General features: G+C 58.2%; 1 protein-coding gene across 2 annotated transcripts in view; it reads right to left on the reverse strand.

The window, feature by feature from the left end:
- Positions 1 to 11,789, reverse strand: part of MYH7B (myosin heavy chain 7B) — a 57,613-nt gene that overhangs the window by 18,528 nt on the left and 27,296 nt on the right. For both annotated transcript variants that reach the window (XM_044984550.1, XM_044984551.1), the window contains 11 exons: positions 11,061 to 11,179; positions 9,856 to 10,005; positions 9,340 to 9,510; positions 7,977 to 8,156; positions 7,747 to 7,879; positions 6,239 to 6,315; positions 4,272 to 4,359; positions 3,189 to 3,306; positions 2,377 to 2,500; positions 1,450 to 1,586; positions 98 to 353 (listed from right to left, as the gene is read on the reverse strand). In XM_044984550.1, the coding sequence (XP_044840485.1) occupies positions 98 to 353; positions 1,450 to 1,586; positions 2,377 to 2,500; positions 3,189 to 3,306; positions 4,272 to 4,359; positions 6,239 to 6,315; positions 7,747 to 7,879; positions 7,977 to 8,156; positions 9,340 to 9,510; positions 9,856 to 10,005; positions 11,061 to 11,179 (1,553 nt within the window). The remainder of the gene's footprint in view (positions 1 to 97; positions 354 to 1,449; positions 1,587 to 2,376; positions 2,501 to 3,188; positions 3,307 to 4,271; positions 4,360 to 6,238; positions 6,316 to 7,746; positions 7,880 to 7,976; positions 8,157 to 9,339; positions 9,511 to 9,855; positions 10,006 to 11,060; positions 11,180 to 11,789) is intronic.

The raw sequence follows: 11,789 nt of genomic DNA on the forward strand, positions 1-11,789 counted from the left end.
TACATTTGACCTGTATGGCAGGGTATGCCCATGCCTACCCCACTCTCACCACCCGCACCCACATCTCCCCTGCCAAGGAGCTGTACACGGGGCTTACAGCTTGAAGGTGGAGAGACAGGTCATTCTTCTCCTGGATCATGGTAATTTGTTTCTCTTCTAACTCCTTCCTCTTAGCCTCTGACTTCTCCAGAGCTTCCTTCAGCTTCTGGAACTCCTCCTTCAAGGTGGCCATCTCCTTCTCAGTCTGCGCCGACCGGAGCAGAGGCTTGATCTTGAAGAAAAGCTTCATCCAGGACCAGTTCTTGACAGCATTGAAAGCGCGGATGTTCCACTGGATGGTGTAGAGCGCTTCCCTGAGGCACGAGAAGGGCAGATTCAGTCAAACTATGCTGCTCAGGGACTCCCTGCTGGCTCTCACCCCACAAACCCCTTCTCCTTAGCTGGCACGTGTGGGGATAGGTTTTCACAACAGCTCAGCATGTCAGGTGCATGTCAGGGGTTGAGCTCCTTGGGGAATCTGGCCCTGGCAGCAGCAATTGCCGTGACTGCCCAGCCATTCCATGGTGCTTATGTACAGCACCAGAAGGGTCCACAATGGCCTCAGGTCTGGTCCATGGCCTGGAATGCATTGACCCTCCCAGGGGTTTCTATCCCAGTGCATCCCTTGTGAGCCCTCCACACTGACTGTAGGAGACTTCCCAAATATGGGGACATGGCTTTTTGTCTCCTGCTGCTAGGCCCCTCTCAGCCCCACTTTGCAAGCCATGGAAAAACACTCCTTTGGCAATACAGCTGACATGAATGTGCTTCTCCTGAGTTGCTGGGATGCTTTCCTTGCCTGCCACCTGGAGAATCCACCCCCGCTCAGCCTGAGCGGCCCGGAAAGGAAACTGATCTGCCTTGTACAGTCTCCATTCCCTCACCAGGAGTAATAACGCTCATGGATGGCACTGCTGCCTGTACAGCAATGGGAGAAGCAATCCCCTGGGTGGAGCAGGGCAGAGGGAAAAGGGCATTCCGTCCCATGGAAGAATGTGATATTTCAGAATTTGGTTTCATTCTGATTTGGAATGAAATTCTCCTTAAAAGGGAACGGAGCTGCAGGCAGGCTGATGGGCGGAGCTGCCCCAGAGCCATGAGCTTGGGAGCCAGGACTTCTAGGCTCTTGGCTCCCCATCCGCCCTCCAGGCAGGCTGCCCAGAAGCTGGGCGGGCAAGCTGCACCGAAACCAAGCAGGGCTCTGCTGGAACTTCAGCAACATCAAACCATCACCACAAAACGGTTCCATTTTGATTGATTGGCAAAGGTTTCATTGGCATTCCGTCTAGCTCCGCCCCTGGGCTTGTCTGACCAACCGGGCGTGGTGGGAGGTACATCCCTGCCTGCTCTGATTGGACGGCAAAGGGTGAGCGGTGCTAGCAGGGCGGGCCGGCCCTTCAGCTGCTCTACCTCCGGCTGATGATCTTCTGATACTCAATGCGCATCAGCCGCCCACGGATTCTGGCCTGCAGCATCGTCAGGATCTTGGCCAGGCGCTCGTCTCGCATCTCCTCCAAATGGCCCAGCAAACCAGCTTTGAAAAACACCTGCAAGCAGGGGAATAGGAGTGGAGCTTATGGGACTAACGGGCACCCGAACTCTCTGAGCAGCCATCAGCTGCATGTGATTCAGTGCCACCACAGAGGGGCTCAGGGCAGCTGTTGCCTGCTCAGGAGAGATACCTGAAGCAGCCACTGCATTCTCTTTGCCCTGCGGAGGGCACCATGTTTCTCTGTGGCCACGGTACATGCTCAGGTGCTGCAGCGATTTGGAGGGCAGACCCCTAGATGCCATTTCTTCAGCGCCTGAGTGTGTGTCATTAGCGCTGTCTGGTGTGGACTCACAGCGCTAGTGCACCACAGCCCGCTCGTGACTTGTGCCCCGATTGCTAGGACAGGGTCTAGGGGAGCTCTGAGCCAGCGACTCAAATACACAACATGCGCTGGAGTGATGGGAGCCTGGGGAAAGGGAGTCCTTGCTGGACCCTCCTCCCCACCTGCCTCTCTGCCCTTCCCTAGCTACCCATCTCCAGCTGCCACACTGAGCCACCCCACCCCTGCCTCTGCCTCCTCCCTGGGGTGGAAGAGCAGGCAGGCAGGGCAGGGGCCTGCAGCAGGAGGGCCTAGTCCAGACAGCGCTGGGGGTGGTTTGGCGCAAGAGCTCTGGAGGCAATGAGCCCTGGGGAGAGCAGAGTGAGCTGGAGCTGGAGGCGAGCACTGGGAGCTCTCACCCCTCCCCTCCCTGCAAGTCCCTAAGGAGGAGTCCCAGCCTCAGGGAAGACCACCCAGCCCCAGCTCCCTCCCTGCCTGCCCAAGCCCAGCTGCCCTCCCCTCTCACCTTGGTGTGACCAAACTTGTACTGAGAGTGGTCAAGCTCCAGGGAATTCAGCAGCTTCTCCGTGGCCTTTCTGCTGTCCACAAACTTGTCGTCAGGAATGGCAGCAGGATTCAGGATCCGATAGCTGTAGAGACACAGCAGAGAGGCCATAGCACTGAGCCGGTAGCTCCCTCTTACTCCACGCATGGAGGGACCCAGCCAGGAACACGTCTGTGCGACACGTGCTTTGGCCACGCTGGACACCAGCAGCACCATGGCACAGGTTGTGTGCTAGCTTGTGCACCAGTACCCAGCATGCCTGGCCAGCTCAGAGCTGCCTCCTCTGTGCTGGTATCTGCATGATACAAGCACCATGGGGCTGAACTGCCAGGATCAGAGCTAGGCCAGCAGGCGGACGATTGTGCCTGGGCCAACACTTCCACCCAGCTCCGAGCTGGGCTCACAGAGGCAGGGAAGGAATTGACTGGGCTCTGTGCATCTGATGGGGCGAGCCTCATTCACCCCTGACTGACACTGAGCGTCTGCCTTGGGCTCTGGCCTCTCAGTCCAATCACCATCATTTGGGGGACGGCTGCACAAGACCCTGCTGTATCCACATTAGCCCAGGTGCATCAAGGAATCTCGGACGGCTTTGCCCTGGGAAGCAGGATGAAGGCACCATGCGCAGCAGAGCCTAGTGGCAGCGGGCGAGCGATGTATGGGCTGGGTTCAGATGAACCCCCCACACCTGGGGAGTGGAGCGGAGCCTGGGGCAATCTGCCCCTGTCTGAGCTAGTCCCCAGCAGCCAGGGGGGAGAGAGGGGAGGCATTACCGCTGCTTGAAATCAGCATAGAGGATCCTGTTGGGGAAGCCTTTGCGGCAGATGCGAATGCCCTCCAGCACGCCATTGCAGCGCAGCTGGTGCAGCACCAGGAAGGCGTCCATGGCTCCTGCAGAGGAGAGAAAGCAGCCGGGGTTGTGTCAGCAGGGCCCACGTCGGCCAGGCTGGGGCCTGAACCAAACCCCATGGCCAGCGGGGCCCACATCGGCCAGGCTGGGGCCTGAACCAAACCCCATGGCCAGCGGGGCCCACGTCGGCCAGGCTGGGGTCTGAACCAAATCTCATGGCCAGCGGGGCCTATGTCAGCCAGGCTGGGGCCTGAACCAAACCCCATGGCCAGCGGGGCCCACGTCGGCCAGGCTGGGGTCTGAACCAAATCACATGGCCAGCGGGGCTGGGGAGCTGAAAGTGGAGCCTCCAGCTGGACCTGGATTTTGCACATGGCCCCTGTTTTAATAACAGGTTTACCCTACTCGCTGGCCTGGACTGAAACCCAGTGCTGTGGCCTGGGCCCCCTCTGCTCTCTGAGGGTGGCCCGTGCTATGTGTGTCTCCTGTGTGATGGCAGAACACAGGCTCGCAGCGTAGCTGGGGAAGGATTTGCCTTCCATCTCTGCTGCTCCTGCCAGGAGACTCTAGGAGGTGTCGGAGCAGCATCCACAATGCGTAGGTGTTTTACCCACAGCTGCTGAGGAGCAACCCGCTTGCTTCTGGGTTTAGACCCTTGTAAAGGTCCTTGTCACTTTTGCATCCAAGGGGCCCATGTGGACAGGGAGCTCTCCTGTGGCCCCTCTGGGCAGCCCTAGGGCACATGGTGCAGCTGGAGGGGAGTGCTTCCCCTGACCCTTCCTGACAGGAACTGGAATTCGTAGGCCCAGGAGAGACCTGTCAGGCCTCCTTAGCTGGGAATCAGTGACTAGAGGTGGGGGATGGGATCCTCAGAGATCTGGTGGGAACAGGGGGGATCCCTGCACACGCAGCCCAGAGGACATAATGATGGGCTGCCATTAATCCGAGTGCTGTCCTATCAGCCCTGTTCCCCAGCCAGCCCAGCCCCAGCCCTGCAGCTGCATACCTGGCGTCTTGGTCTCATTGGGGATGATGCAGCGGACGAAGTGAGGCTGGGTGGCACGCAGGTTGGTCATCAGCTTGTTGAGGTTCTCCTGTAGGGCAGATACGATGGTGAGGCAGGACACGCTGCCTCTGCCCTGCCGGGTGTCGCCACTCACCTCGCGTCCCCCTGCCCCCTCATCAGTTCCCAGCAGAAAAGTCCCCACCCTGCTGTCCCACTGCTTGGGCCAAGCCCCCGGCTAGATGCCAGCACCAGGGCAGGGCCTGCCCCCCGCTCAGACAGGGGCCGGGGCTGGCAGTGGTGCTGGGTGTCAAGTGCCAGCTCTGTAGAGTGGGGCAAGGAACCAGATGCTCTTGTTCTTAGGAGTGAATTTAGGGTTGGTGACAGTGAGGAGCTGAGCCAGGCCCAGTGTGCGCAGAGGCTGGGCAAGCTCCCGCTCATGCCCCTCAATGCCACCAACAGTGCCCTGCTAGCCCAGCCCTGGGCTCCTGTAGCCCTCTTCTGCCAATGCCCCTTCGCCCTGGCCTGCCTCATTTCCTGAGAACGTCTCCTCAGGGGTCTTTGTACCTTCCCAAGGCTGTGGGAACAACACCCTAAGCCCAGCCTCTATAGAGAGGTCTCTGGGCACTGGGGGCCTGCAGCCTGCAGGGGGGCTCAGCACTGGGTGGTCCCATTCTCCACAGGGGTTTGCCATGCATGGTAGGGGCTCCCAAGCACGTCTTCATTTGCAGCTTGGGGATGGATTTGACCCCGGGAGTCTGGAGACGAGAGCCAGCCACACCGGCATCCCCCACCCCAGCCACGCTCCTTGTAAAAAGTGCTAGGACAGGGCACAGCCTTGTGGGGAAGGCATTCCCCCAGCCCCTGTCTCGCTCAGGGCATGGGTGATGCATGATGTTTGTTTCTGGGACTTCCTTTCCCTTTGAGCAATGGCTCAAGCCACCCTGAAGCCCTGTCCGTCCTTGTGCCATGCCAAGCTACCCCCTCTCCTAGGCCACGGGCTCAGGCAGCCCCCTGCTCTCGGTAGCAGACCCCCTGCAGCAGCTAGACTGACCCACTCACAGCAGCATGACTCTAAGGCAGAGAGGCCTTCCCAGTGCACAAGGAAAGAGGCCAGTGGGTTGAACCCGGACCCTCAGCTTTGAAACCCCCCCCCCCCCCCGGCCCCATCTGATGCTGGAGCCAGTGGACACTGGCACAGCTGGTGCTCCCCTGTCATTGTAGGACAAGACTCTTCCTGCAGGATCTAGCTTTTGGCTTATGAACCCCAGTCTGGTCTGGTTCTCAGCTATCCCCCTGGCTGCCTCAGCCCCCGCCTGGACAGAGACACCCTGGGAGTGAGTGCTGTGAACGGGGTTCAGAGCCCTGTGGTGCACTGAGCTAGCAATCGGCTCTAGCCAGCTCCCAAGGCAGGAGAGCTGTAGGGCGGCTCCATAATCCGCCCCTGTTCAGAGCCCCGTAAGATCCACCTTCATTGTCTTCTGCCAAGGGCTGTCCTTCCCGCAGTCCAGAGTGAGGAGAGAGGTAGCACAGACTTAAAGTGATGTTCATGTAATACATTATCTAAACATCACTGCAAGTCTTAACTGCCGCTCTCCCAAAGGCGGAGATGCTGCCGGGCGCCGGGCAGCACAGCCATCGTGGGCTCAGCAGTGGCACAAGCCCCACCTCAAAGGGGGGTATTTTCTCTCCGTCTGGGACCACGGGTCCTTAGCTGAGCGAGTGCAGCGCAGAGAGGACCTAGCAGCCGGGGGCTGAGACTATTCCTCACCGGGCATAGCTAGCACTTGACTAGGGCTGAGGACCTGTCGCGCCCATGCAGCAAGGAACACCAACCCTGTAGGGTCGTTGTGTCTCTTACAGCATCAGAGGCTTGTGAGGGAGATGCCCCTGGGCTGTGTGAGGGTCTGGGATGGATTCTTGGAGGGGAGTCTTCACCCTCCAGTCCTGGGTGTGAGTCTCGCTCTTACCTTATGCACCTGGGACACCGTTTGGAAGGAAGCCGCCTTCTTACGCTTCTCCTTGACCCCTGCCTTCGGTGGCTCATCTGTTGGAGGGAAACAGGGTAAATTCATGACGCCAGCGAAGTATTGCTTTGTGGTCTGTTGTGTCGGCTGCACTTGGAAGACTCTGGGTCCCATGTTGGTGCTGCTAGATGAGCCACAGGCCAGCTTTGGGCTTGGGAGTGTGTAAGGCGGGTGTGTGTGTGTGAGGAAGGGGTGTGCAAGGGGTAAGAATGGGTGTATGAGGAGGGCAGAATGGGTGTGTGAGGTGGGTGTCCAAGGGGGGAAGAATGGGTGTGCCAGGAGGAAGGACTCGATGTGTGAGGACGGCAGAATGGGTGTGTGAGGCAGGAGGTGGCTGTGTGAGGCGGGAGCAAGGGGTGTGCAAGGGCGGAAGAATGGGTGTGCAAGGAGGAAGGACTTGGTGGGTGAGAGGAAGGGGTATGCAAGGAGGAAGAATGAGTGTGTGAGGCAGGAGGAATGGGTGTGTGAGGTGGGAGGTGGGTGTGAGGCGGGAGGAAGAGGTGTGCAAGGGGGGAAGAAGGGGTGTGCAAGGAGGAAGGACTTGATATGTGGGAGGAAGGGGTTTGCAAGGCGGAAGAATGGGTGTGTGAGGCGGAAGGCGAAGGGGGTCTGTGTTGGCTGAGACACGATGGCAGAAGGCCTACGAGCATGTGAGCAGGGACGTTGGAGGGAGAGTGGAAGTGTGTGTAGGCTCGGTGAGTACATTAACAGAGCAGCAGGGCTGTGTGTGAGTCCCCCCGTCTCTCTCCTCATTGGGGAGTGGAAGGTGAGTGAGTCCTGGCATGGGCAGAATTCCCCGTCATGCCGATCTTAGCAACCCCACGAGCACAGAGCACCAGGTCTCTGTAAAGGGGGAAATGGCAACACCTACCCTGGACCACACCTGCAGACCAGGGTAAACTGCTGCTCTCCTCTGGCTTTGCCCAGCTTTCCCTGTTGGGATTCCCCTTCACTCCCATGACACCATCCCCCGCTGGGCTCCCCAGGACTAAGCTGCAGCACCCCATTGCCCAGGGAGCGAGAGACTGTGCATGGGAGTTGAATCCAGGCCTCCCAGAAATCCATGCAGCGCGGCACCCCAGGTCTCTTGGTGAGCAGGGGGTGGCCAGTGGCAGATTAGTCACTGGGCCAACAAGGCCTGTGCCCAGGGGCTCTGACCAATTGGAGGCCCCAGAAAAATGGGTGCCCCTGTGCCCCAATCCTATTTCCCTGGCAGGAGCACGGGGTGGGGAGACTGCAGGTAGAAGGGGAGGGGAGGGGCCCCCACTTGCTCTGGCCCAGGGCCCCACAAAACCATACTCCACCCTTGGTGATGGCCTTCTGTCAGAGCCGCCGCACGCTGCAGGCCTGCTGGTGCCAGCAGAGAGCAGTTCTGGGCAGCTCGGGAGGGGTGTTCCCAGGTGAGGTCACGGTGTGTGTGAGGGGGGAAGTGGGGCAGGACCACGGCTCACCTGAGGAGGAGCTCACGTAATTCTCATATAAGCTGCCCAAGAGCTTGTTCTGCGATTTCTGGAAGACGCCCACCACTGTCTCATTCAGGGGGTCTTTATTCTTATCCAGCCAGCCAACGATGTTGTAGGGCACCTGTCGCCACAGGACAAAGAGAAGCAGGTCAGGTCAGCAGCCCAGCACGGAGACCCCAAGAGGCCTGGGAATGAGAAGGACTTGGCGGGAGACGTACCACTCCTGCGTAGTGCACCAGCTCAAAGTGGGCCTCATATTTGCGCTTCTTGTCTGGCCGTGGCTTCTGGAAGTTAGGTGACTTCCCGATGTGGTTGTCGTACAGCTTGGCCTTGAAGGACATGTCGGAGGCTTTCGGGAACATGCACTCCTCCTCCAGGATGGAGAGGATTCCCAACGGCTGCAGAAAAGGATACCCATGAGCCGCTCAGAGTTCGGCACAGCGGGGAAAGGACAGGGCAGGCCCCCACCCTATTCCAGCCCCCGACCAATCCCTGGCACAAATGCAGCCATCCTAGCACCTGAATTGCACGGGGGACTTGCTCTGCGCTACTGGCTGGAGACGTGCTGAGGGAGAGTCGTCATTCAGGCCTCTGCAGAGAGATGCTGGGAGAATGTGCCACGGGGCAAACTATCACCACCTTGTGATGGCATTTCCCCATCATTCCCGTCCTACGTCTCAGCTGGCAGGGTAAACTCTATTGTGGAAAGCCCCCCCAGCGTTACCTCCAGCCCACTGCCTTCTGCAGTTCCCCTAATCGGTAAAAGTTGAGGGGGATTTTCCAAGGCACAAGCTGGATTTTCCCCTGCTCCCAGGGGCGGCTCTAGGTTTTTGGCCGCCCCAAGCAGTCATGCCCGGGAGGCGCCCCCGAGCCGCGGGAGCAGCGGACCTCCCGCGGGCATGACTGCAGAGGGTCCACTGGTCGCGCGGCTCGGCTGGACCTCCCGCAGCTGCGGGCGGTTCGCAGGTCCGGCGGCTCCGGTTGAGCTGCCGCAGTCATGCCTGCGGGAGGTCCAGCCGAGCCGCGGGACCAGCGAACCGTCCGCAGTCATGCCTGCGGGAGGTCCACTGGAGCCGCCGGCCGAGCGTCCCCTCCGCAGTCATGCCTGCGGCAGGTCCGCTGCTCCCGGGGCTCCGGTGGACCTCCCGCAGGCATGACTGCGGCAGGTCCGCCGGCCCAGCCTGCCGCCCCCCCGGGAAAGGGCCGCCCCAGGCAGGGGCTTGCCCCGCTGGGCTCTGGAGCCGGCCCTGCCTGCTCCCATAGGCCGTCCCGCTCCCCTGGACTTGTTTTTCATTTCCCTCTCAAGCAGTCAGGGCCAGGGTGAAATCCAGAACTCGCTGAGGGCTCAGCAAGCTGTTTAGAACGCTCACCCTACAGCTCAGCCTGGTGGCAGCCATCTATCCTACCCCTGTAATAAAAGCAGCCACCAAATGGGATTGCTCAGCTGGATGCTTGGTTACAAACAGGGATTATCAGAGCCCTGTGCAGCCACACCGTATGCTCAGCACACTCCAGTCTCACACAGCCACCCAAGCGGGCTGGCAGAGTCACTGACCCCCATCTTCATGCTTCATGCTTTACCTTCTCAATCAGGTCAATGCAGGCCTGCAGGTCCAGGCCAAAGTCGATGAAGACCCATTCGATGCCTTCTTTCTTGTATTCTTCTTGCTCCAGGACAAACATGTGGTGGTTGAAAAACTGTTGCAGTTTCTCATTGGTGAAGTTGATGCACAGCTGCTCAAAGCTGTTAAACTGCAGGCACAAACCAAACCTCTGTGTCAGCAAAGGGGAGTATCCACTGGTCCCAGTCCGCCACTGATTCCGCCCAGCCCATGTGGACAGGCCCAGCTGGGATCCCATTCCAGAACAGGTGGAAAGGAACTCAGCTGGGACTGAACTGGCACTCTGGTCCTCAGCAACAGCAGAGCCATTCCCAGGGGCTGTGGTGGGTGTATTCTGGGTTAATGAATTGACGCATGAGCTCCATTCTCCATAGACACCCATATCTTCATGGCAGAACTGCCAGAAGCCATGGGAAAGCTGCGTGTGTTTCTATGGCACTGAGTCTGTTTAATACACACCACCCCTGCAACCCACCTCAAAGATCTCAAAGCCTGCGATGTCCAGTACTCCGATGAAGAACTGCCTGGCCAGCCTGGTGTCCAGGGTTTTGTTGATACGAGTCACCAACCACTTGAACATGCGATCGTAGGTGGCTTTGGCCAAGGCCCCGACTGCATACACCACCTGCCAATGCAATCCGGAGAGAGATCGTCACATCGAGACTTGCTCCCTGTTGGTTTCGTTCTGTCTACACCCAGCCTGAGGCGGTGAAGACCCGTTACTCTCAGAGCAGGAAGGGGAATAGCCAGCCAGAGCCAAGGGAATTGCTGCTCCCACCAAGGGGTGTTCACATTTCAGCCACTGAATTAGTCTGTGTGTTTGTGTTCATGCAGCCATTTACCTTGTGCCCTCCTCTCCTGACTAAGTGTGCCTGCAGCTCCAGGCTGGGGCAGCCTGTCAGAGATGTGCTGGAGTCACATTTTCAAAAGTGCCCCAGTGACTTAGGAGCCTTTGTCCCATGGACTTTCTGACCCCAGCCTCCCAAGTGCCTAAGTCAGTTCTGAAGATGGAACATAGGCTCACGACTCAGCTAGGAATGATCAGAAATGTGACTCCCAGGCTGGTGTGCAAGGTGGGTGCGCAATCCAGGCCGAGTTTTGGGTGTGCGGCAGAGGGTGCTGAAACCCCATGAGCTGCGCTTGCAATCTTCCCGCCCTCAACAGTTGGAATCTCACAAGAGCTGCTGTCCTGGGGAGGTTTCCACCATCTAGAGCCAACATCTCATGAGATTGGGGCTACAGCTGAAGCAAGAACCACAGAAATTAGGCCCCTCTTGAGTTTGGATCCAACCCAGGCCAAACCACAGTGTCCAGGGATTTGAACCCAAACCCTCCACAAATCAAAGGAGTTTGAATTGAAATTCCAGCCTTGGCCCATCACTGTAAAATGCAACGGCCAAAAATATCCAGCCATCAACTCAGCGCACTCCCTGCTTCCACGTCACACTGGCAATGAATAACCGAGACAGCTGCTAAAAGACAGCAACAGCAGGCTCAGCTTACACCATGCCCTTGGGGCACCCAAACTCAGACTTTGTGGGGCCACCAGAGGGGTGAACTCCAGAGCTAAAGGCCCTGCACTGGGAATGCCACCCAAAGCCATCGCTTTCCTGTAGGGCACAAAGCCAAGGGATTCCAGGTAAGAATGCAGGCAGGAGACTACAGTCCCAGCACACTCACCTGTTCCACGTTCTGACCTTTTGTCACATACTCATTTCCTACTTTCACTCTGGGGTGGAGCAGCCCTTTGATAAGGTCAGCTGAGCTGATTCCCATGAGGTAAGAGGCCTTGTCAGCACCTGCAACACATCATCAAACCATGAGGAAGCAGCCAGGTGATGGGCATACTCAAGACAAAAATATAGGCTTCTCGGGCTGAGATGATGCTGTCCTAATTCTGCTGGCTTTCACTAACCCGAAAATGCTCTGTAGTCTGCCCACCTCCCCGGTGGGCAGTGTCTGTATTGTGTTCTTCAGAGTGTGGTGTGTAAGGTGGAGTTGTAGGGGGCTTTTGGCATCTGGAGATTTTTGCACCTGTGCTTCTCTGAGGTTTTACCAACCCAGAGAACCTCTGTCTAGGAAGATTTGCTCCATCTTAATGACGCAGGGGAATCATTTCCTGTTAGATCAACATTCTCTTTGCCAGTGCAGCAGCACCAGCATGTATCCTGAACTGTGTAGCACTCACTGAGTGCTGTGCTCAAATATTGGGAACTGCCTGAGCTAAGGCACAGCCTTTTCTCTTCCCTCTTGTGCAGAGAGAGGACAATGCAATAAAGGAGAACAATAAACCTTTGCACAGTGCAGCTGATTTGACAGAAGCAGACCCAGTGTCCTGCACCAAACGGATGCTCAGAGAGGCAGGGCTACTGCGGGGAGTTCTGAGCACTGTGGAGGCATGGCCCCTAG

This window comes from Mauremys mutica, chromosome 13 (genome assembly GCF_020497125.1).
Source record: "Mauremys mutica isolate MM-2020 ecotype Southern chromosome 13, ASM2049712v1, whole genome shotgun sequence".
NCBI lineage: Eukaryota > Metazoa > Chordata > Testudines > Geoemydidae > Mauremys > Mauremys mutica.